Here is a 24850-nt window from a genome sequence, read left to right as displayed (position 1 = left end):
TACCTCCTTTGATAATACCGTTAGTTGGCAGCAACCTGCATTCCAAGTCCCCCATAACTATAACGACCATGTGACATCAACCCAGAATTTCAGCTATGTTCGTGCTGCTGCCCCGTTCGCCCATCATCAACAGGATGGTCCTGTTGATGGCAATTTCCCTCCTTCCTTCCATTCCATGGACCACTTCCCTCCCTTAGTTCACCATCACTCCCGGCCTTCTGTGACTGACCCCACCCTCCCCCCTCCCCCTCAGGTCAGACCATCCCATCCCAGCATGGATAGACGTGTGGCCAGTCCCCATCCCCAACAATTTGTCCACAGAAATCTAATGGCCTCTCTTCTTTTTCTTTTCGGTCGCACTTGTCACAGAGTCAGGCTGGCCTGCGAGACAAATGTCGTCGTGGCTTCCAGGTCTTGTCTGCAGCCGTAGAGCTTGGTGCGTAGTGGGGTCGCTTCTGGCCACACGGTGTCTCTCAGTCCCTGGTGGAGGGGACAAGTCTGCAGAACATGTTCTGGTGTTTGGTCTTCAAGACCACAGGGACAGGTCTGTGATGGTGCCAGCTTCAGCTTCTTGAACATGTGCGCGTTAAGGCGGCAGTGTCCTGTGCGTAAGCGCATAATTGCTACCTGCTGCCAGCGTTCAAGCTCGTGATATGCATCCCTTGTGGCTTGTGGTCGTAGTGCTGCCTTCACGAGGGTCTTCTTTTCAGCGAAGCTAACACTGTTGTTTGGTTGTCTTTCTTTCGCTCCGAGTTTGGCGAGCTGGTCCGCAATTTCGTTGCCTGGAATTCCGCAGTGGGCTGGAACCCATTGCAGGACTACTCGTCGTTGCTGGGCAACTTCTTGTAGTTTCTCCTTGAGACGAGGAAGTTTATCTCTTGCAAGGGCTTCCAGGACAGACAACGCATCTGTCAGAAAGACAACTTGTGGGCATTCGCTCTCCGAGTCGTGAACCATTGAAGCGGCCTGTATGAGCGCCTGAACCTCAGCTGCGTAGTTTGAACAGTACTTTCCTGTGGGTATCCTTGCTGTGGATGTGTGGTGCTCAGGAGACTTCATGTACACTCCTGCTCCTCCGTCAGCAACAGCGTTGGTTGCAGAGCCATCTGTGTACACGTGAATCCAGGATTCTTCAGGGTACCTTTCAGCAATCATGGCTTGTGTCAGAGTGCGTTTGGCCGTGTCATCCTGAGAGTCTCCTGGAGCGACCTGAGGGACTGATGTTGAGATATGAAAACTTGTGGAGTCTTCATTCCATGGCTGCGGCAGGTCGTTGGGACTCAGTGGAAGCGTCGATGGAGGCACACCTTCCATTCCATGGACCACTTCCCTCCCTTAGTTCACCATCACTCCCGGCCTTCTGTGACTGACCCCACCCTCCCCCCTCCCCCTCAGGTCAGACCATCCCATCCCAGCATGGATAGACGTGTGGCCAGTCCCCATCCCCAACAATTTGTCCACAGAAATCTAATGGCCTCTCGATTCCAACCAGATGTAAGCCCAACCCCAAACCCATCGCCCACAGACATGAACCAGCAATACCTTTATTTACTGAACATGGTCATTTCTCAAATGCTGAACATGCAACGAACAAATTAGGCTAGTGTAGTGTGTGTACGTGCGTGTGCATGTGCTCGCGCGCGCGTGTGTGTATGTACGAGTACAAATGAATGCATTGTGTGTAGCAGGTTTGCCAGGCTCGGCTGTTTCTTGTTGATTTCTTTATTGGCAATAATAATAGGATTGACCGTGACGCATTGTAATTGCGGTTGTCTGCATTAGTAAGTTGACCAACCTGGAATATACTTTTTTCTGTTCTTTGAATTATAGTACATTTCCTTTTCTTGTCCGGGAATTCTAAAGTATAAATGCATTTGCTTTTGGTGTTGGATTTTTTCATACTTGTGCATCCAATGCATTACTGTGTTTGAGTATCATAATTATCATTTTTGCACATCATTATCTTTGGGACCGATTTACATTCTCGTTTATTTGTTGGTTTCTTGTTCTTGTTGGTTTTTCTTTTACATAAATCCTTGTTTATTCGTCTTGGTCACTGACCGCTCCTCAACCTACTTGATTCATGTAGTACTTTTTTTCGGTATATACATATCATATATTTTGCTTGTATTGTTTCTCACGTGTTTGCTTGTGTCATTTGCACATGTTTTTTGATTGTCCTAGTTTTTGTGCTGTAGTTTACTGAAGTGTGGCATTGTCCTGCCACTTGAGCCTACTCAATTAATTCGTATGTATTGATTTTGTTGTTGTTGTTGTTGTCTAATACATCATAACTCCCTAAATTGTTTCAAAATGTCAGAAGAATGTAGTCCTTGGCTAAAATGTTAAGGACTTAGAGTAGGTCATTTAAATATTAACCATGTAATTAACAAGATAACTGAAATACCACCCATATTAGAGAACTCAGGGAAAAACTTTCATTTACTTGGATTTTCTGAATCCCATTTGTCTGGTCATATAACTAATAGCGATATATCAGTTCCAGGATACTATATCATTCGCAAGGATCCAACGCAAAGTAGAGAAACCTGAATCATTTTGTACATTCACCAGTCTGTTAGATTTAGAAGAATTAAGTTCCTAGAACAGCAAGGTATAGAAAGTTTGGACAGAAATTCAGTTTAAATATAACAAACCAATACTTGTGTGTTTTCTATTTAGAAACCCAGCTGAACGTATTGACTGGATAGATCAATTTTCTTTAATGATGGAAAAGGCTTATGATGAATCAAATATCATATTGTTAGGAGATTTTAATATTGATCTATTTAAAGTAAATAACCATTGGAAACAAACATTTGAATCCTTCGGTCTCACGCAGTTAATAAAATCACCCACACGAGTCACTGATTTCTCCAACACACTAATTGATCATATTTATGTAACTAATGCAGTAAGTATCATAGAGACTAATGTTCCTGTTTTTGGTTGTAGTGACCATTTTCCAATTTGTTTTACTTGGTCTAAAAAAGGAGTTAGTATACCCAAATTAAACCACAAAACTCTTGTTTTCAGAAACTTTTCAAAATTTGACAGTGAAAGCTTTCTCTCTGATCTTTTGAATTCACCATTGAATGATGTTTACCAGTATACAGATCCTAGTCAGGCCTTAGTAGTATGGTATAACACTTTTTATAGTATCTATAATAAGCATGCCCCTCTTCAAATTAAAAGAGTCAAGCATAAAATAAAACCCCATTGGCTAACAAAAGAAATACAGAATGATCAAAGAGATTATTTGTTGAAAAATGGCTCCCGTGAAGATTTTAAAAAACAAAGAAACAAAGTGACTTCTCTCATACGAGCTGCGAAAAAGAAATTTTTTCATGATCTAACCAATGAAAAGAAAGACAGCAAAACTATATGGAAAGCCATTCATAGACTAACAAACACAAATAATGACTCTGTTGTAAATGCAACTATCAATATTTCTGCTAACACGTTGAACTTTCACTTTTCTACAGTAGCAAATCAAATTATCCAGAATGATAGGTCAACAGATAATAACCTAGAAGAGCTACAGAAATACTGCCAGGAAAAAAAAAATTCACTCAGAACTTGACATTAGTCCTGTAGATGTTCACAGCGTTTTCACAGCTCTTAGACAACTGAAACAGACAGCGACCCGTGGAACCGATGGAACTGACGGAAAAATTCTAAGACTGTCAGCATCAGTAATTACAGAAACTCTCACTTACCTTTACAACCTCTGTCTTGACAAAAACTGTTTCCCTAGCACTCGTAAAGAAGCAAAAATCATACCTTTATACAAATCAGGAAACAATGCTGATCCATCTAATTATAGACCCATTTCTATTCCGTCAGTACTCTCAAAGCCACTAGAACAACACATTAATAAGTGCCTTCTCTCCCATTTAAACAAATACGATCTTATACACTCAAATCAGTCAGGATTCAGAAAAAACACTCTTGTCACACAGCTCTTACAAGTTTGATTGATAAATGGCATTCCAATATAAACACTAAACAACTTACTGGCGTTCTTTTTATAGATTTTGCTAAAGCTTTCGATGTTATTAATCATGACCTCCTCCTTAAGAAACTATCACACTACAGACTATCACACAATGCCTTGTTACTTATTTCATCCTTTCTTTCAAACAGGCAACAAGTAGTATCTTTTAATACACAAACCTCTATTCTTCTTCCCAATAAGTTTGGTGTCCCACAGGGCTCAGTCTTTGGCCCTCTCTTATTTTCCTTATACATAAATGATCTACGCGCGTGCGTGCGTGCGTGTGTGTCTGTGTGAGTGTTTTATCATTGCTTTTTTTTTCTTTCTTTTTTTCTCCTTCTTTCTTTTTCCCCCACTTTTCCTTCTTTTTTGCCCTTGAAGGTTGGATGTAAAAAAGCAGTTGTGCTTACTCCACTACCCTCGTGAAATAAAAATTCGTTTCGTTTCGTTTCATTTTTTCCAGCAATGGATCTTTACAGCCAAACCAGCATCCATGTCTTTTCTAACTTGCTTGCAAACAAGTGGAAGCATTCTCTTTCTTTGTCATGACTGATGCAATAACAGGAGGCAATAATCATGTTTGACTGCAACTTTTTTTTAAAAAGAAAATCAAACTTGCTGTGGCAGTTAAGATGTGATAAAATGATGAAAACTTATAGTTGTACTGAAGTTCACAGACTATTGACAGGCTATCACTATGGATCAATATAAAGTGATGGCTGCAAGCAGGTGGGAGATCAGACCAGTTTCTTGGCCTGAAAGAAGCTCTTGAGGTGCTGCATCTGCCAAAAGCCAGTGAGGAGCAAGATGAGAGTCTGTGCAACTGCCCACCACAGAACACGCTGGTTGGTGCTCTCACTTGTCAGGCGGAAACGTTCCTCACGATACTGAAACATACAGTATCTCTAAGCTCAGTCCATTGAAATTAATTACAATACATATGTGCCTATGTGTGTGCATGTAAAAAAAATAATAATAAAAAAAGAAAAAGAAAAAAGAAGAAAAAAAAAGAAAAGAAAAAAAGAAGAAAACAAACAAAAAAAGGAGAAGAATGACACCTTTTTTTTCATCAACCTAATTTTTCATTTAAAAATGTCAAGCACAAAACCACCCTGTACTAGCTGTGCAAATCACTAAATGATGAAGAATCTCACTTCACCATGAATGATGATTGCAAGAAAGTGTGGTGTTAGAGGTGTAGAGGATAATTTTTTTGTTTGGGTTTTTTTTTGTTTTTGTTTTTTTGCAGCAAACAAGAAGTTCTAATGTTATTAGTTCAGATTCATATGCAAAGATAGGTTCTGATGCAAAGCTTCAAGGTCCATGCCCAACAGCATATGCATATGAATCAAAAGTGTCTCTTACTGTCAAAGGTTTCTGTGTCTGCAGACATTACATTTGCCTTCCTGGCAAATACAAAACCTGGTGCCTACAGTCTATGCTGATACTAAAGCACCTGTGGCCTCTGCAAAATGTCTCACTGACGTGGCACTCTACCGTCGCCAAGCAAAGCTGAGGCAACCTCTGAAATCCCTTGTCGAAGACTACCAGGTAGGGAAACAGTATTGTGAGATCCGACCAACCCAAGCTGAAGACTGGCAGAAAATGGCAAGTCAGGGATGCAGTCAGTACAGCGAAATAAAGTCTCAAAACGAAGGAAATAATTGGACGCACCCAAAACAACAGACAGGGCCTGGGATTGACAAAGATGGAATGGTGGTCTGAGGCAAGGGGGAAAGCAAAAAGAGACATGATCATACAAGAGATCAAGAAGGAAGAGGATGATAGGAGTCCAGAAGGCAGTCCAGCAAGGCCAGTAGGAGCAGTGGACAACATGGGAAATGCACTCCAAAGGAGCCTCAGCTGGAGCAACATGTGGAACATGGCCCCTCTGAGGGTCAGCTTCATCCTAAGATCTGTGTACGACCCCCTTCCCTCGAATGCAAATTTGGTGAAATTGGGGAAAGCAGAGGACCCTGCGTGCACACTCTGCCATGGCAAACAAACAGTGGAACATGTCCTCAGCTCATGCAAAGCGGCATTGAGCCAACGACGGTACACATGAAGGCACAACCAAGTGCTAAAGAAATTGCACAGGTGGTGAGCCTTGTCTAAGGAGCACATACACCACCAGAAGTTCTAGTAGAGTTCTGCTCTGCAGAAGGCAATAAAGTCTGACCAGGAACAGCTATAACATCCAAAGCCCGGAAACACAGGCTGCCTGATGGTGCAGAAGATTGGGAATGCACAGTTGACCTACCAGAGGGGAAGAAACACCTGGAAATCCTCAACAAGAGCAGCATGAGACCTGACATAGTACTCCACTCCGAGACAACTTTCTTTCTTTTCTTTTGCGTTCGACAGCTACGCAGTCAGGGTCGAAGTCTGAGGGATACCACAAACTCGGACGTCTGGCGAAGATCGGCTACCGTCCCCCAGAGCTTGGTGTTGAGGTCAGCACCCCCAGGCCAGGACTGCTGCCACATCTTCTCATACAGGGAGCAGTCTTGGAGAATATGGGATGGGGTCTGGTCAGCTTGGCCGCAATCACATAGGGATGTGGCTGCCACTCCAATCCTCTTCAGGTGTGCTCGGGGGCCGCAGTGTCCTGTGCGAAGGCGGTAGATGGTAGTCTGGTGTCTCCTCTCCAGTGTCCTGATGGGATCCTGGTGTGCCTGGCAGCCTCCATTCAGGGTGACCCAGCCTCTTCGGAATCTGCTGCGGAGGAGAGTTTTTGCTTCATACATGGCAGGAACGGTTGGCTGTGTGAACTGGCTTCCTTCCTTAGCAAGGTGGTCTGCACGCTCGTTGCCTGGGAGGCCTACATGGGCAGGCACCCACTGGAGGGTCGTTGGGGCTATTTGGGTAAGGGTTGCGAGGGAGGCCTTAAGGGACTGGATCAGTGGACCAGGATCAGGGGAGTCAAGGGCCTGGGGTGTGGGCATGGAGTCAGTGAAGATGGGGATGCTGCCAAGGGGCTTTCCACACGAGGAGAGGAATTCTGCTGCTGTTTTAATGGCCAGGACTTCAGCTCTGAAGTTGGAACAGAGCTTTCCTCCAGGGAATGCGATGCTGCTGTGCTCTTCATCGGGAAATCTGACGTAGACACTACTGCCTCCGTTGTGTGTGGCTTCCTCCGCTGATCCGTCTGTGTATACATGGGTCCAGGAGCTGGCTGGGTAGGACTCCTCTATCATGGCCAGAGTCAGGATCTTGAGAGTAGCTGGTTGCTGGTCTTTGGTGGTGATGCCAGGAACTGAGGCTGATGGTGGCCTCTATCTCTTGGTCAAGCCTCCAGTCAGGCAAGGCAAGGTCAGAGCAAGACCCCTTTTGCCGCCAGAACATCGCTGTGCTGTGCTCTGAGTGCTTTATACTGGTGGTTGAGGCTCTGACGTTTGAGACGGTTCTTGGTGGGCTGCTCCAGTCTGTGGTGTAGGTGGTGTGAGGGCAGTCTTCTGAGCTTCATTCCCTGCATCAGGACTTTCAGGTCACGTCTTCTCTCCAGGGGCTCAACGTTAGCAGTTTTCTCCATGTCATGGATTGGCGTGGACCTCATGGCTCCAAGTATTAGGTGTAGTCCCATATTTTGGACTTTGCTGAGCCAGCTTTTGTTGGTCTTGGAGGCTGTGCCCCACAAGGTTGAGGCGTACTCCATGGTGGGTCTGACCGCTCCCATGCAGACCCTGGCGAGAAGCCTGCTGTCTGCTCCCCAAGTTGTCCCGGCCAGCTTCTTCAGCTGGGCTAGCTTGCGGATGCCTCTCCTCTCCATCTCCTCAATCTGGGGCCTCCAGGTCAGGCGGGTGTCCAACTTGATGCCCAGGAATGTTGGTATATCCGTCTGGGGCAAGACCTGTCCCTGGAGCTTCAGCTTGACTTGCTCGTTGGCGGTGGAGAGAGAAGAGTGTTGCGTTGGTTTTTGTGGTGTTGAGCTCAAGGCCCCAGTCTTCTGTCCATGTGGCGATATTGCTGACAACTTCCTGAAGCCGGTAGGAGGCCGTGCTGGTGTGTTCAGCAGATGTCCATACTGCCAGGTCGTCTGCGTGCAGACTGTTGGAGACGTGCTTCGTGATGTTGTCTCTGATGTCGTTGATATACAACAGAAACAATGTTGCGGAAAGCACTCCTCCCTGGGGGACACCCTCACGTAGCTTGACCTTTCTGCTGTGGAAGCCGTCTAGTTTGACCCTTGCTGTCCTGCCGAAGAGGTAGTGGTGAATCCACATGTACATCTTGCTACGTACACCGCCTTGGAGAAGTTTCAGGATGAGGCCCTTCTTCCACACTTTGTCAAACGCTCACGACAGGTCAAAAAACACGGCCAGTGTCTTCTTCTTCTCCTGAAAAGAGTTTTCGATGTCCTGGACAAGGAGGGCTAGTTGATCTTCTGTGTTTCACAATTTTCTGTAGCTGGTCTGGGTAGGTGAAAGGATGTTCTGTGTTTCCAGGAGGAAGGTGAGGCGGCGGTTGACCATCCTTTCCAGCAGCTTGCCAACACAGCTCAGAAGGCTGACTGGTCTGTAGCTGTGGGGGTCCTTCTTGTTCTTTCCCTTCTTTGGGATCGGGATGATCTCTGTCTCTTTCCAGATGGAAGGCACAACTCCTGCTGTCCAGCTGTAATTGAAGATCTGAAGCAGCACTGTTCTGGATGCTGGTCCCAGGTGCTTCAGCATGTCACCAGTGACACCATCAGGCCCCGGAGCTTTCTTGGGCTTCAGCTTGCGAATGCCTTGTTTCAGCTCCTTCATGGTGAATGGTTCGCTCGTACAGCTGTCATCTATGCCATGTGGGTCTGATGTCATAAGTTTCGTGGTTTCCTCTCGTACCTACTTGATGCGCTGTCTGGACATGTGGATCATACTCTCCTCTCGGTACAGTTCTGCAAAGGTGTTGGCTGCAGCCTTTTCTGTTTTTCAGCTGGTTGTCCTGCTCGATTACGGTCTTGCCTCTGCTGGGGTTGTCTTCGTTCAGTTTCTTTGTCAGCTTCCAGAGCCCCTGCATGTCTGTCTCCATGTTCAGGGGGGATGTCTTGTCTTGCCAGCTCTTGCGTGTTGCTTGTAGCTTTTCCTTTATGAACGCAGCTTTCGCTCTGTTGTGTGTCTCTACATTTTCGTCAGTGGGGGGAGCTCTCCATCGTGTCCCTGGCTTCAATGAGGGTCTTGTGCAGGGTGTCAAGCTCAGGTGTCAAAGTAGGGACGGTAGTTCCTGCGTTTGCCTCGTGGAATAGCTGCCTGCGCCGCGTCTAATACTGCCTTATTAAATTTCTTGGCATTTTCATTGATGTTGTGGTGCGACAGTGTCAGCGCAGAAGTCCTCTTGTCTGCCTCGTGCTTGAACAGGTCCCAGTTTGCCTTCTTGTAATTCCAGCTTGCTGGGAGCCTGGTGGGATGGGTTTCAAAATGTCTCTGTACTGTAATGATCACTGGCCTATGGTCGCTGCCTCCAAGCTGGGGCAACACCTCCCTTTGGCCAATGCTATGGATGTTTTCTGTTGCGAAGTCCAGGTCAGGAGTACTTGTGGTCCTCCATGCTCGTGAGTAGCACGTAGGTGGATCTTCTGGACTGTTGACGAGGATCAGCTGTTTACTGATTGCCCAGTTTTCCACATCTTCTCCCTTCTTGTTGAGATCTTGGTAGCCCCAGCTGGGTGAGTGGCTGTTAAAGTCTCCTGTGATGATTCAGCTGTGGGAGTCAATGAGGATAGAGTCGAGCTGTATTTGGTTTGTAGGTGAGTAGACACTGAGGACTGTCACTGATGTGCCTGGCAACACCAACTTGACTCCTAGAAATTCTGTGTCGAGATCAGCTTGACCAGAACTCTGGGTCTCTGCCGCTGGGATGTTGTTTCTTACCAGGGTGATGAGGCCTCCCTTTGGTCTGTTCTCTCGGTCTTGTCTGAACAACTCGTAACCTCTTATGAAAAAGCGGTGAGTGTTCTTGAGGTGAGTCTCTTGGATGCAACATGCATCGATCGCATTTTCACGCAGAAACCGCTGGAGCTCAACCTTCTTGTGCTGTATTCCTTCCGCATTCCAGTGGACGATACGAAGTGCTGCTTGCCTATGTGCTCCAATCTGTTCTCCCCAAAGAGTCTGAGAAGCATCGCGTCCGTGGTCAGTAGTTGTGGATGGGCCCCTTTGAGGCTGAGGGCCCGGCACCGTCTCCCCTGGCCATGGTCCAGGAAGACGACACCACATCGGTCTAGCATTGTCTGTGTAGCCATGTGTCGTAGAGTGCGTGCACAGCCGGTTTTGACTAGATCACGCCCCTTAGAGAGGCCACTGTGGCGCCGTCTTTGGTGATCTCCTGTTCTGGTAACGGTTTACAGTTGGCCGGGTTTTCTCTTGAGAGTTTTCCTTCTCTTAGAAGGACTGCCTGCTGAGGCTAACGGACTCCATCTGCCCAGGTTTGAAATCAGAGTTGTCCTTCTCCTAGACTATGTGGGTCCACGGCACCTTATTCCATATCATTTGGTGCAACCCCCAAAGGGAGGGCTCCCCCTTCCGCCACCCGGTGGACGCACCCCTACGCTGTATAGTCCCAGTGCGAGGACTCCGACCTGACATAGTACTCCACTCCGAGACAATGAAACAAGCGATTCTGATTAAGCTTACTGTGCCATACGAAAGCAAAATGGAGGAAGCCCACATCTACAAGACTGAGAGGTATTCTAGTTTAGCCAGCACCCTGAGAGAATCTGGCTTCCAAGTCAAATTCCTCACCACTGAGATTGGTGCAAGAGGGTTTGTGAACACATCTGCCTACAGCCTCATGTAACTGCTGTCGATTTCTGGCAGAGAGACACAGGCTCTCAATGCAATGGCAGAAGCAACAGAAAAGAGTTCCAGCTGGACCTGGTTGAGAAGGAATGAAAGTAAACTTCATAAAGATTAAATTTCCCTACTCAAACTAGGCATACGATGGCTCAGTGGTCTAAATGTCTGCCAGAAAAGGTGACTCAGTCCTGAAGTGGCAACCACCCTGCTGAGGATCAGGAAGAAAAAAAAAGGCGGCAACACAAGCATCCAGGAGTCACGACCTGGGTGCAGCCCAGCCCCCTCAGAGTGAAAGGAGTTAAGGGCCAAAACACTTGACTGAGATGGGTGGGGGAGGGGGCTTCTTCTCTGAAGACCTTGTATTGTCCAGCTCTCAATAATTTCTTATCACAAAGATAGATGTACACATGCGAAATTTTATGTTGTTGAGACACCCTGATTCACAACATGGCAGTAACCTCCTGAGTGGTATTGTATTGTATTGTATCGTTCTTTTTTGTCAACAGATTTCTTTGTGTGAAATTCAGGCTGCTCTCCCCAGGGAGAGCGCGACACTACACTGAGAGCACAACCCCCCCCTTTTTTTTCCTGCCTGCAATTTAAAAAAAAATTGTTTTCCTATTAAAGTGGATTTTTCTACAGAATTTTGCTAGGGACAACACTTTTGTTGCCGTGGATTCTTTTACGTGCGCTAAGTGCAAGCTGCAAACGGGACCTCGGTTTATCATCTCATCCGAATGACTAGCATCCAGATCACCACTGAAGGTCTAGTGGAGGGGAAGAAAATACTGGTGACTGTGCCGGGATATGAACCAGTGTGCTCAGATTCTCTCACTTCCTAGGTGGACGAGTTACCTCTAGGCCATCACTCCACGCTCTCGTGAAACAGCCCATGCACTAGTCTATACATCATCCAGTGTGCTTTTTTGTCAAACACCGCTGTAAACATTCTTGATAACTTTCTAACTTTATTTAATGGCAAAACAGGAAAAATCAAAGATGTGGAAATCAAATTACACATTGATCCTTAAGTTCTGCCTGTTGGCCAGACACACAGATGCATCCCTTTCCATGTTTGAAAAGACGCTGAATGCGAACTGGAATGCCTCGAGAAGGCTGACATTATTGAGAAAGTTGAGGGTCCTACTCCCTGGGTTAGTCCAACTGTGATTGTCTCAAAGAAGTCTGGTGGCGTCAGATAGTGTATCTATATGAGAGAAGCAAACAAAGTCAACAAAGAGTAAAACACCCGATACTAACAAACGATGATCTGATTGCAGACCCAAATGGTTCCACTGTTTTCACCAAACTAGACTTATCAAGTGCATACCATCAGCTTGAACTTGCCCCTGAGAGTCGGTGCATCACAACATTTTCTACACACAATGGACAACAAGAGGTTGCTTTTTGGAGTCAATGCTGATGCAGAATTTTTCATAAATGCCATCTGAGAACTGCTGATTGATATTCCTGGTGCCAAAAACTCAGCCATGACATTTATCATTCATGGAAAAAGCCAAGAAGAACATGATGCTAGTTTGCGAGCAATGCTACAGAAGCTACATGATAGTGGTGCGAAGCTCAACAAAGAAAAATGCATCATTTCTGTTAATAATCTGACATTCTTTGGTCATGTCTTTCATGCAAAAGGTGTGTCACCTAACCCAGAGAAAATTCAAACTATCATCAACAGCAAACCTCCAACATCTGTCAGTGATCAGGTCATTTCTTGATATGACCCAATATGTTTCCCAATACATCCCAAAATATGCAACACTTACTGAACCACTGAGAAACCTCACCAAGAAGGATTCTGTGGGGAAATGGGTGACATCAGAAAAGCAAGCATTCAACCAACTCAAGCAAGTTCTCACAACCGCTCATGCGATGTCCTACTTTGACCAGAAGAAGCAAACAGTAGTTCTGGTCGATGCTTGCCCAGTTGGTCTTGGCGCCATACTGACACAGGAAGGAAAAGTGATCTGTTATGCTAGCCATGCAATGACAGACAGAAAAACAATATTCACAGACCAAGAAATGCTTGAAGTGGTCTATGGAGCTGAATACTTCTATTTGTACCTGTATGGAGCAGATTTCTCAGTCATCACAGACCATAAACCTCTCTCCCTGGCAACATTTCAAGCAGAAAACCTACTACAGCCAGATTACATTTGGTGCCATACAATTTGACACTCTAGTACAAACCAGGAAAAAATGAGCTCAATCCTGCTGACTTCATTAGTCGTCACCCTCATACCATCCCCAGAAGAGAAAATGCCAGTGAAGCTTATGTGAACTATGTCATAAAGAATGCAGTTCCAACATCATTAACAATTGATGAAGTTCGTGATGCCATGCAAAAAGACAAAATCCTTCAGAAAGTGATCACTGCAGTTCAGACCAGAAATTAGAGAGAAACTGAAACCTCACAGATGCAAGATTCAGAGATGAACTGTCTGTGTATGATGGTCTCATCCTTCAAGGTCATCACCTTGTCATACCAGTTTCGTTGCAAAGAAAAGTCATTGCAGTTGCCCACCAAGCAATTGTCAAAACTAAACAGTGCATTCGGGAAAAGGTGTGGTTTCCAAACATTGACAAGCTTGTAGAAAACACAGTAAAATCCTGCATACCATGTCAGGCGTCTTACCCTGGACCTTCACACCGTGAACCTTTGCAGCCTACCCCTCTACCATCTGAAGCATGGAGCTCACTTGTCATGGACTTTGCTGGTCCATTTCCATCTGGTGACTACTTTCTTGTTGTCATTGATGAGTACAGTTGGTTTTCAGCAGTCGAGATCATCTCATGTGTCATCTCCAAACTGGAAAATATTTTCTCCTGACAAGGAATACCCAAGAGACTCAAGAAAGACAACAGTCCACCTTTCAACAGTAAAGAATCTACTCATTTCATTACCAGTCTTGGCACTGAACATAGGAAAATAATTCCCATGTGGCCTGAAACAAACAGTGAAGCTGAAAAATTCATGGCAACACTGAAAAAAACAACCCCACATGAGATCATCCATCGCTGAAAACATCCCCTGAAAGTCCCAGCTACCCACATTTCACCATCTCTATTGAGGCACCTCACACTCCACCACTGGTGAGACCCCATTTGAGGCGCTGATGGGACGAAAAATGAGCAATGGCTTGCCTGAACTTCCTCAGACCACTCTTCCTACCCCAAGTCAAATACATGACAAAATTGCCCACAATGACTCAACATCCAAGTTCAAGATGAAGACATATGCTGATGTGAAGCATCACCCCTGTCCCTCAAAATTCAACACTGGCAATCAAGTGTTGGTGAAACAGCCAATCAACATATTCACACAACCAACCATACAACCCCATACAAAATTACCCAAATGAAAGGTTCAATGATCACAGTGCAACAAGGCCCTATACAAATCACACAGAATTCCTCTCATTTCAGACTGATACAGCCATCTATTTCCCAGGAGGAGGAGTAAGAGAAAGAAGAAAGACAGTCACTAAAAGAAAATGATATTGTCTGTCGCCCAGATCTCTTCCAAATACACTTTGCAAACCCACACAAAATTCAACATCACAAACACAAGTTGCAACGCCTTGCAATCCTCAAACGTAATCTTCACCAAGAACACTGACATATAGTCCTACACAAAATACATCAGTCAACAAGCCTGCCTCATCATCAGTGACTCAAAAGACCCACTCACATACGCCAAACACCAAAATACCTCCAAGATTACGTCCTGAATTCATCATACAACAACTAAAACATAAACTGATTAATATTTCAAGTCATATTTGTTGTTTATTTTGTTCTGTTACTGTTATAAGTCACGCAAGATTTACAGACACAGCAAGTTCACCTAAACAGTAATAGAAAACATTTGAAAATAATAATATGATGAACATTCATCATTCACTTCCTGTTCATTGCAAGTTTCTTATCAATTTTATACAATTTCATTCATGAAGGTGAAACCCTAAAGAACAGTCCTCTTGTTTGAATGTGAAGAACAGACACTTCAAACAAAGACATACTTTAACTCTTAACTTGCGTTTAAATGCATGTTCTAATTTTGTAAACACTTAATTGGAAAATTTTCATTCAAAGGTGGGGAAGAATATTGTGTCGAAAGTAACTGACATTAGAATTATGTTCCTTCATGCTTGAGGCATATAGAGGGTGGCAGAGGAAAAACAACGGTCAGGGCCATAGCAGGTGACAGTCTAGTTTGTTTATTTTTAGTTATCAAATATATTCTTCATTACACATGAGATGTGTTTATCTTCTTATTTGTCTGAGCGACAACACAACAGGGACAATCTTTGAATAGAACCTACAGTAGGGCATTCAAGGACCTGAATTTAACCCCTTGGCGGCCTATATGACGAGATAACTCATCATCGCAAGCATGTACGCTTCGCTGCCACAATGACGAGATAACTCGTCATCGAAATATTCTGACTTTTCCCTGGTTTGCATTCAGTTCATTGACAAAAATTCTGGTCGCTTTACCTTGGGGAATCTTTCTAGATTCTATTCATAGAAACACCATCTATGTCATGAGGCAGTCCTTTATTTGAACGTTTTGGTTGTGTCACTGTCACAGTGTTTTGCCTGGCTCCTTTCCTCGCTCACTCAACAAAATGTCGGACTGAAGCCGTGCTCAAAACATGCGATCGTGGCGAACTTTAGCTAATGCTCAGAAAGAATTGGAGCGTAAATTCGAAGGAGAAGACAGTGATAAACATTAATAGGATGATTTGATAGAAAATAATGGGAACAATCAAGAGAGTGGCCAAGATACGACTATCAGTGAGTTATGCAGGCTATACAGGCATAGCAGACGACAGAAACTAACCGGGACAAAACTAGCAGGACACAGTGTGAGTGATTTTCTTGGCACTCAGCCAATGTGGTCTGATGAGAACTGGATAAAGTGATCATATGAGAGGGGTGAAAAGGAGTGGGGTGGAGACTGAGGGGGCGTGGCCTCACATCCATATTATCACTTGGAGAAGTTACAATGCATTGTGTATCTATCTCTTTAAAAAAAAAAAATTATTGTGGTTGTTCTAGTATGATTTTGTGTGTGCAGATATCCATTTGTCCAGAAAATATGATATTTTAGTGCAAATTACCTGACTAATGTTTGTAATGAACAAGTTGAAAATGTGACAAAAAACAAAACACTGATGTCACTAAAATATATAAAATGGGAAAACATCATATGCTTTGTATTCTTTATTCATTTACCTTTCAGAAAATATATACTTTTATGGGTCTTTCTCAAATAACAAAGAGCACAGAATTTTTTGAAAATTTATACCTGTTTTTTTGTGAAAAAACCCTGGCAAATAGATTTCACTTAAATCTTATTTTCCTGGCAGCTAAAGGGTTAAGTTCATGCCTGCACCAAATAGGACAGGGACAATCTTTAAAAGGGACCTACAGTGGGGCATCTAAAGGCCTACAACTCTCATGTCTGAAAAATAATGGTAAGACTGAACCCACCTGTAACACTTGAAAAGAAAACATGGAGGCTGAAAGTGGTCACCTACCCTCTGGTAGTTTTGCTCTTTGACAATTTGTTCCACCTGGTCAAGGAGCTGTCGAATACGAAGTTGAAGTTCACTGAGTTTGTCTTTGGCCTGTACTTGCTTGTAGTCCACAGCATGCTCCCCCACCGAGATGTGCAGGTGAACTCGCTACACAAACACATCTTCCTCCTCAGTTTTCTATAATAAAATTGATTTCTATGTAAAGTCAGCTACTGTTTTTTACATGACTATTTTCACCACATTTTTCACTCAAATAAATGAATATTTTTGTTCTTCTTCTTCGTTTGTGGGCTGCAACTCCCACGTTTACTTGTATACATGTACATGAGTGGGCTTTTATGTATGACCGTTTCTACCCCACCATGAAGGCAGCCATACTTCGCTTTCGGGGGTGTGCATGCTGGATATATTCTTGTTTCCATGACCCATCAAACGCTGACATGGATTAAGGGATCTTTAACCCTCTTGTATTCAGATTCTCTGAGGCCAAACTCCCCTAGATTTTGGATTCTTTTGGTGAGTTTAGCCTCAAAATGGGTATGTATAGTTCACGCTTCACCACAACCAAGAATAAACCTCTAGAGTCATGAAATTCGGCAGGTATGGTCATGAGGCTTTGTTCTGTCATGTGAGCGAGATTCTGTGTGTCTAGATGTGAAAGGTCGTGTCTCTGTCACCAAAATGTCACCAAATATGTCACATGCGATGATGACAATTCTAATACAGCACACCAACATGCAGTTATTCCATGCACATGCACGTTAGTGTTGTGAAATGAAGCCGCGGCCTACCTGAGATGATCTGTCTCCTGTCTCCCAGTACAGTCCCCACAGGTAATCCAAAGAATGTCACACAACTAGTGTCAGTTGTCACAACTGAAGAGTTACTGGAGATAATTTCAAGCACAGTTCCATGTTGCTCTTATGTCACTGTTCTAAGCACTTTGTACAGATCTGTTTATATATGCACACAATATGTTACTGTACAGTAAGGATAGTGAGTAGAGTGTCACTGCTAACTGTCACAGAGTCACCAAAACTACAGGTAAGCACACACACACACATAAACAAAAACATGCTAGCTTGTCCTAATGTTGAGGCACATTCTGTCCATGGTAATCACGGAAATAGTCATTCCTGTGGAAGCAGAGAGGTCCCTGGCAGAAAGAACACAGTGTACGATGTTTCTACCCCTCGTCCCTTTGCTGTCCTGCGACCGTCTTTGATGCACCGCCGACAGACCCTACGTCTCCCTTTGATCTTTTCTAACTTGTGATGGTCGATGCTGGCCAAGGCAATGGGGGCATCTGGCACTGCTTTGCTGCGCCCTGCTTTGCGCTGCCTGGAGGTGAATCCTGCGCGAAGTTGTTCTGCAATGTCAGCGCGAAACATCAAGTGGTCATAGGTCTTGTTCACTGGGTTATGAGGTGACACTTCCCAGGTGAGGAAGGCCTGGACAATGCACAAGTTGACCAGAGAATGGAAAATGTAGTGCCACCATTTCTTGTTCTGATGACCAACAGGGTAGTAGGCGCGATACTGGTCTGACTTGTCAACGCCACCCATGTACTTGTTGTAGCTGGCGATGACTGTCGGCGTCACTTTGTCCTCCGCTGTCGTCATACTTGGTGGCTGGTCAGTGCTGAGAAGGTAGATCTGACGGTTGTCTTTGTAGACTGTGGCCATCAGCGAGCCCTTCTGCATCTGCAGCAATTTTCCCTTCTCTTTCAATTTGGCAGTCTTGACCTCCTCTGGTAACCCCCTGCGGTTGACGTTGACAATGGCACAGGCATATGTCCCATTTCTGGCCAGGTGTGTCATCAAGGGGACACTGGTGAAAAAACGATCAAAATACAGGTGCCTGTTTTGATGGTAGAAAGGTGATGCCAACATGTGAACGACTTCAGGCCCAAGACTGATGGTGGTGTCTCTGCGACTTGCACGGCCGGTGTAAATATCAAATGCAACGCGGTACCCTGTCCTGGCGTCACACATCTCCCACACCTTGATGCCCCATTTGGTTGGCTTGGCTGGCATGTACTGCTTGAAAAATATCCGACCCTTGTACCCGATCATTGCCTCATCAATACTTAGTTCACGACCTGGATGGTAGTTGGTCCGGAACAAAGGAAGAATCATGTTGATGAAAATTCTCACCTTGTACAAGGGGTCATAGTCGGGATGATCATGTGCAGGTGTGTTTGATGTGTCGCGCAGATGAAAGTACTGGTTGATTTTGAAAAAAACGTGTTTTGGGCATGACACTGCTGATCCAGTTATTCCGGAAGTGAGGGTCGGTTGACCAGTAGCACCACAAACGTGGCAGACGATTGATCCCCATCATGATCAGCACAGAAAGATAGGCCCGCATTTCATCAGGTGTTGTTTCGAACCATAGGGGGTCAGGTGTGCCCCGGGCTGCTTGCTTATCTGTTGGTCTCTTCTGCTGCAACTTGAAAAAATGTGATGGGTATAAACAAAACAAAAAATAATCCAGAGGGGTGGCAGTGCTTGGCAGTGAATGCGCAGGGCCTGTCGGCTGCTGGAATGTGGCCATGTTGGTAGGCTGAGTAGCCAGTCACCATGTGGTTTGCAGAGCAGCGAGTGGCACATTGTCCTCGGGATCACTTTCACCACTTTCTTCTCCTTGATCGGAACCTAAATGCACATCAGAATCTTCTTCTAATTCTTCACACTCTTCATTCGCATCATATTTTGACACTTCTTCTAAAATAAGACCTAATTCCTCCGCTGAATAGTCCTCGAACTCACTGGTGCATGCAGACAACGCCATTGTGAAAATCGGTCAGTTTCATTCACAACTCTCCACACGCAGTTTCCCTCCTTTCTTTGTGAATGGAAGTGGTGCTAGCATCCAAAAATAGCGATGCCAGATTATTGGACTATAGTAGGGAACTTTCCACCAACTTTTAGTGCCTGTTGAGCATAGTCACGGCGTCAGCACATGATGGAAAAGTACCACACACGCTGCCGGCACCGGACGCATCGAGGCACTGCATGCCCGCGAGCAGTGCCAGCTGCTACCGTTATCAGAAGGAAAGGGTTAATGTGCGTATTTGATTTTCTGCTTGCGTATACACACAAAGGGGGGGTTAGGGGTTGCACGGGAGGAGTAGTAACTCTAGAGGGGGGCTTGTCACGCTCTTCCGGGAGTGGTTCATCCTCTGTTGGTCCCCACCAGCACCCAGCTCTCACTTATGGGTCCAAGAAGCTGCTAGCATGTGGCAGCGCCCAACCTCCGGGCAACGGCTTTGACAGGCTGGCTAAACTAGGTGAGGGTAGCTGACGGGTCTCAAACCCTCGGTGAGTTAGGGCTTGTCTACCCAAGCATGTGAAGACTGGATCCGGCGGACTCTGCGGAAAAAACCTTGAAATGAAATGAAATTATGGTGCTTAGAGCCTCGCCAATCACTAAGGCCATCTCAAGGCTATCGCCGCGTCAATAACTACTACAAGGATAAAAAAACAACCAATTAAAACGAGTCACCACTTCAAACTTTCCACTCCAAAGTTAAAAAGAAAACTTCCATAGTTTAAAACCTTCAAATCTGGTTAAAAAGGTTCACTTCTTTTCAGAAGTCCATCAGCGCCCACGGAGGGACATCACGAAACAAAGTCTTCAAAGAAACCGCCGTGTAATGTCTGCGTCTAACGTCATGCAGATCCCAACAGTCAAGGAGCATGTGTTTCACGGTGAGAGGCTCGTCACAGGGAATGCATCGAGGGGCCTCCTCCCCCTTCAACAAGTAAGAATGAGTAAAAAAAGTGTGCCCCGCGCGCAGTCTGCACAGCACAGACTCCTCCTTTCTGTTCTTCACCCCCGAAGGGAGGGTCTCTTTTAGGTCCGGACGGATCTGGAAGAGCTTGTTGTCCGTCTGGGTGTTCCACTCTTGCCAAAGATCCTTAACGTAAGTGTTGACCTTCCGCTTCATGTCTGTATAGGGTACCAAGGATCTGGACAATTCTTTCTTTACAGCGTTCCTGGCCAGCAGGTCCGCCCTTTCGTTACCACGAATGCCAACATGTCCGGGAACCCAGGCCAACACAACCTCGTATCCTTTCTTCGTTGCGAGAGTAAAAGTTTCATAAAATTCCAGCAGTTTGGGATGAGTGAAATTCCTGCAGGCGATCGCCTCCAGGGCTGACAAGGAGTCGGAAAAGATCATGAATCTCTTCTGTTTCGAAGAGAGAACCATTTTTAACCCCAGAACCAGTGCGGTCAGTTCCGCAGTGTACACCGAGCTGTCAGACAGGATGTGTTCCGATGAGGGCTGGTCAGGAAAGGCGGGACAGAACGCAGATGCGGCGACTCCGTCCTCTGACTTGGAACCGTCAGTGAAGATGCTTTGAAAAGTGGGGAATTTGTGGCACAGTTCCGAAAAGTAGGTTCTGTAGGCCAGAGAACTGGTGGTGTCCTTACGGTACGAGGCCAGATCGAATCGGACCTCAGGTGTTGTAAAGGTCCACGGAGGGCTGTCAGGGAACTTAGAGAAATCCGAGATGCCACCGACATCCAGATCGGCCTTTTCTAAGTGCGGCTGAATGCGGAGTCCGAGAGGAGGTATGCAGTTTGGGTTGTCTGTAAATTTCTTATCGAAAGGGTTGTTGAATACAGCGTCGTAAGCAGGGTTTGTAGGTTCAGAGAACAATTTCAAATAATAGTTCAGGGTCAGCTTCAGTCTGCGGTTGGAAAGAGGCGGTTCCCCCGCCTCTGCGTACAGGCTGTGCACAGGGGTGGTGCGGAAAGCACCCAAGCTGAGACGGAGCCCTTGGTGGTGTACAGGGTCCAACAGTTTCAGGTAGGACGGTCTGGCCGAGCCGTATACAACACTTCCATAATCCAGTTTGGACCGGACCAGGGCTCTGTAGAGGTGCAAGAGAGTCCTCTTATCAGCACCCCAGTTCGTGTGTGCCACAACTCAGATGATGTTCAGGGCTTTTAGGCAAGATATTTTCAGCTGTTTAATGTGGCTGAGAAAATTCAGCTTCTGATCGAAGACGACCCCTAGAAATCTGGCTTCCTTGACCGCCGGGATGGTGGATGTTCCCAGACGGATTTCAGGGTCCTGATAGAATTGGCGAAAATTATGAAAGTGGATGCATTCAGTTTTGGAGGACGAAAATGTGAAGCCATTCTCCTCTGCCCAACACTGGATTTTGTTGACGCAGAGCTGAAGCCGTCGCTGGATGCTGGCGTACGTGCTGCCGGTTGCATATAAAGCAAAATCATCCACGAACAGCGAGCTGTCCGATCCTTTCTGAACGGATTGAACGATGTCATTAATTTTGATGCTGAACAGAGCAGGCGACAGGATGCTCCCCTGCGGGACACCCAGCTCCTGCTCGTGAATGTCGGACAGGGTGGTGCCGACTCTCACCTGGAACTGTCTGTCTTGTAAAAAATTGTGGATAAACTGAGGCAGGTGTCCTCGGAAGCCGAGCTTGTGCAAGTCGGAAAGAATACCAAATTTCCACGTGGTATCGTAAGCTTTCTCCAGGTCAAAAAATATGGCCACCACATGTTGTTTGTTGACGAAAGCATTTCTTATCGTGGTTTCCAGACGAACCAGATGGTCAACGGTAGAGCGATGCTTGCGGAAACCGCACTGTTCCTTCGCCAGAAGGCCGTCGGTCTCTAGTTTCCACATCAGTCTACCGTTGACCATCTTCTCCATCAGTTTGCAGACGCAGCTGGTCAGTGCAATTGGGCGGTAGTTGGAGGGGTTCGAGGGGTCTTTTCCCGGTTTCGGCAGCGGGATTATGAGGGCTTTCCGCCAGGAGGGTGGAAAGAAGCCTGTGACCCAGATGTGGTTATAAACTTTAAGCAGGGTGTCCAGACAGGTTTGGGGAAGGTGCTTTAGGAGTTTATAATGGACTTCGTCCATTCCTGGACAGGAATCCGTACAGGTCTGAAGGGCAGATTTAAGTTCGTTCATTGTGAAAGAAGGTTGTAATTCTCTGTGTTGTCGGAAAAGAAGTTACATGGTGTTTTTTCTGACAGGTTTTTGGTTTTAAGAAAGCGAGCAGATTTGTTAGCAGATCTCGAGTTCTGTTCTATTGTGGAGGCAAGCAAATTGGCAACTGCTTTCTTCTCTGTGACCAGAGCGTCTGAAAGCTTAAGATGGTGGAAGGTCGGGCATGCGTTTTTGCCCTTAATTCTTTTTAAAACCCTCCACACTTTCTTCTTGGGTGTGTTGGAGGTTAAGGAAGAGCAGAAATCTCTCCAAGACTTCCTCTGGCTCTTTTTAAAAACATACCTGGCTTTTGCCCTCAGCTGTTGATGGGTTCGAACGCTATCGGACTCCGGTCTCCGAAAGACGCGTCGCTGCGCTCTCTTCCGAGACTTGCGGGCCTCCCGACATTCCGCGTTGAACCAGGGCGTTCTAGGGACCTGAGGCTTGGAGGTAGACGATGGGACTGCTGCTTTGGCGCAATCTAAAACGATCCGAGTCAGAGCGTCAGCAGGGTCCTTGCTTTTCAATACTGTTTCTTCCTGCAGCTCCGCTCTTATCTTGGTGGTAAAAAAACTCCAGTCTGCTTTGTCGTAGTACAGGCGGTCAGGCAGAGAGTCACCTTCTCCATCTGTGGGGCGGAGGACGACAGGAAAGTGGTCACTCCCGTGCAGATCGTCGTGCACTTTCCACTCGTAGTCCAGGACCAACGATGGATCGCAGACCGACAGATCTAAACACGAGAGCTTTCCAGAGGACAGATGCAGGTAAGTGGGAGACTTGTCGTTAAGACAGCACAAGTCCATGTCAGAGAGAAGGTTTTCTAAGAGAAGACCTCGGGCCGATGTCATCTCACTTCCCCAGAGCGGGGAGTGTCCGTTGAAGTCGCCCAACAGTAAAAACGGACGTGGGAGCTGGTCGACCAGGTTCATGAGGTCCTGCCTCAGAACACGGACGGAAGGGGGAAGGTAGAGAGAGCAGACAGTGATGGTTTTCTCGAGCGTGACTCTGACTGCCACCGCCTGTAAAGGGGTGCTTAAAAGAACTGTACTGTATAAAAGGGACTTTCGAATAAAAAGAGCGACACCTCCCGTCAACCCCTCTTGCTTCGGTTGAGCGGGTTTAAAAACGGAGTTGAAACCAGAGAGAGATAAAACCTTGCCATCTCTTTGCAGAGTCTCCTGCAGTGCCAGCACTGAAGGTTTCAAAGCACGACAAAGCAGCTGGAGTTCCTGGAAGTTGGCATAGAATCCCCGGATATTCCAGTGGATCACTGCCATTAAAAAGGTTTTTTTTTAAAAAAAATAAAGCAGCAGCCTATTCCATCGCTACCCCCTGCTCCTCCACTTGCGGTGGCTCAAGGTCCGCCAGGATGGAATATTTGTTCTTTGACATAAATTTTTCGGGTTCCGACCGGGTCGGAATATCCACCACCTCGGCCCCTCCCGATCCCGCCGTGGCCGCAGCCCTCCCCTCCTTGAGTTTTGGAGGTGCGGGGGGCTTCCGGCCACTTCCGCCAGCCCGAGGGCCAGGCAGACGAGAGGCGGGGCGAGGGGGGCCGGGGGGTGGGGTGGGGCGGGAGGCGGACAACGTGCCTCCGCCCGAGGCTTTTCTCTCCCGCCCAGCAGCCCCTGAGGACTGCCGCGCAGGATGGGAAGGGGTGGACACAGCGCCTCCACCCAAGGCCGACGGTTCCGACGAGGCGGTTAAGTCGTCCGTCTGCGTTCCTGTGGACGTCGTCTGGACTGCGACGTCCACCGTCCCGGATCTGACGACAGAGGCATACGACGTCCTAGGCGACGCGGCCTCCACCTGTTTCCTTGCCTCAAAGAAGGAAATTTTCTGTTCTGTCTTGACTTTCTGAATTTGTTTTTCTTTCTTCCAGGCGGGGCAGTCCTTCGATGAGGACGGGTGGCCACCTCCGCAGTTCGCACACAGGGCTGCACTGACGCAATCGCCCTGGTGCGCCGCCTTCGAACAGGTGCCACACGCCTCTTCCTCCTTACATCTGTCTCTCACATGTCCGAATTTCTGACACTTAAAGCATCTCAGAGGGGACGGTACGTACAGGCTGACATTAACTAGCAGGTATCCGACCCGAATGTCCTTGGGGACATCCGGGCAGCAGAAGGTGAGGAAGAAAGTGTTGGTCGGGACTCTGTCCGACCCCTTCCTCACCGTCACCCTGTACACATCGGTCACTCCCTGAGAGGACAGTTCGCTCTTGATCTCGGCCTCAGACACACCTTTCAACTCCGGGCATCTGATGACTCCCTTAGAGCAGTTGAGACCTTTGTGAGGGGAAATCTTCACTGCCCTATCCACGAAAGTGGTCGCCTTCAGAAGGAGCTGTGTCTGTCTTTTGGATTCTGTCTGTACTAAAAACGCTCCGCTCCTCAGCCTCTTGATGGATCTGAGCGATCCTGCCAGGCACTGAAAGCCCTTCTGGACAGCGAAGGGGCTGAGAGCTGACAAGGGCTTGTCGTCATCAGCGCCCTCCATCACTAGCCATGATGGCCAAAAACCAGAGGTCTCGACGACCTCTGAC

At 46.5% G+C, this 24850-nt stretch overlaps 1 protein-coding gene across 3 annotated transcripts in view; it reads right to left on the bottom strand.

Annotated features, from left to right (window-relative positions):
- Nucleotides 1–4729: 4729 nt before the first annotated feature.
- LOC143297268 (transmembrane emp24 domain-containing protein 4-like) overlaps nt 4730–24850 on the bottom strand; it is a 65680-nt gene continuing 45559 nt past the window's right edge. For all 3 annotated transcript variants that reach the window (XM_076609529.1, XM_076609520.1, XM_076609539.1), the window contains 2 exons: nt 16332–16478; nt 4730–4884 (listed from right to left, as the gene is read on the bottom strand). In XM_076609529.1, the coding sequence (XP_076465644.1) occupies nt 4735–4884; nt 16332–16478 (297 nt within the window). In that variant the 3' untranslated portion in view covers nt 4730–4734. The remainder of the gene's footprint in view (nt 4885–16331; nt 16479–24850) is intronic.

Source organism: Babylonia areolata, chromosome 2 (assembly GCF_041734735.1).
Source record: "Babylonia areolata isolate BAREFJ2019XMU chromosome 2, ASM4173473v1, whole genome shotgun sequence".
NCBI classification, from domain to species: Eukaryota; Metazoa; Mollusca; class Gastropoda; order Neogastropoda; family Buccinidae; genus Babylonia; species Babylonia areolata.
This window is presented reverse-complemented; position numbering and strand designations above follow the sequence as displayed.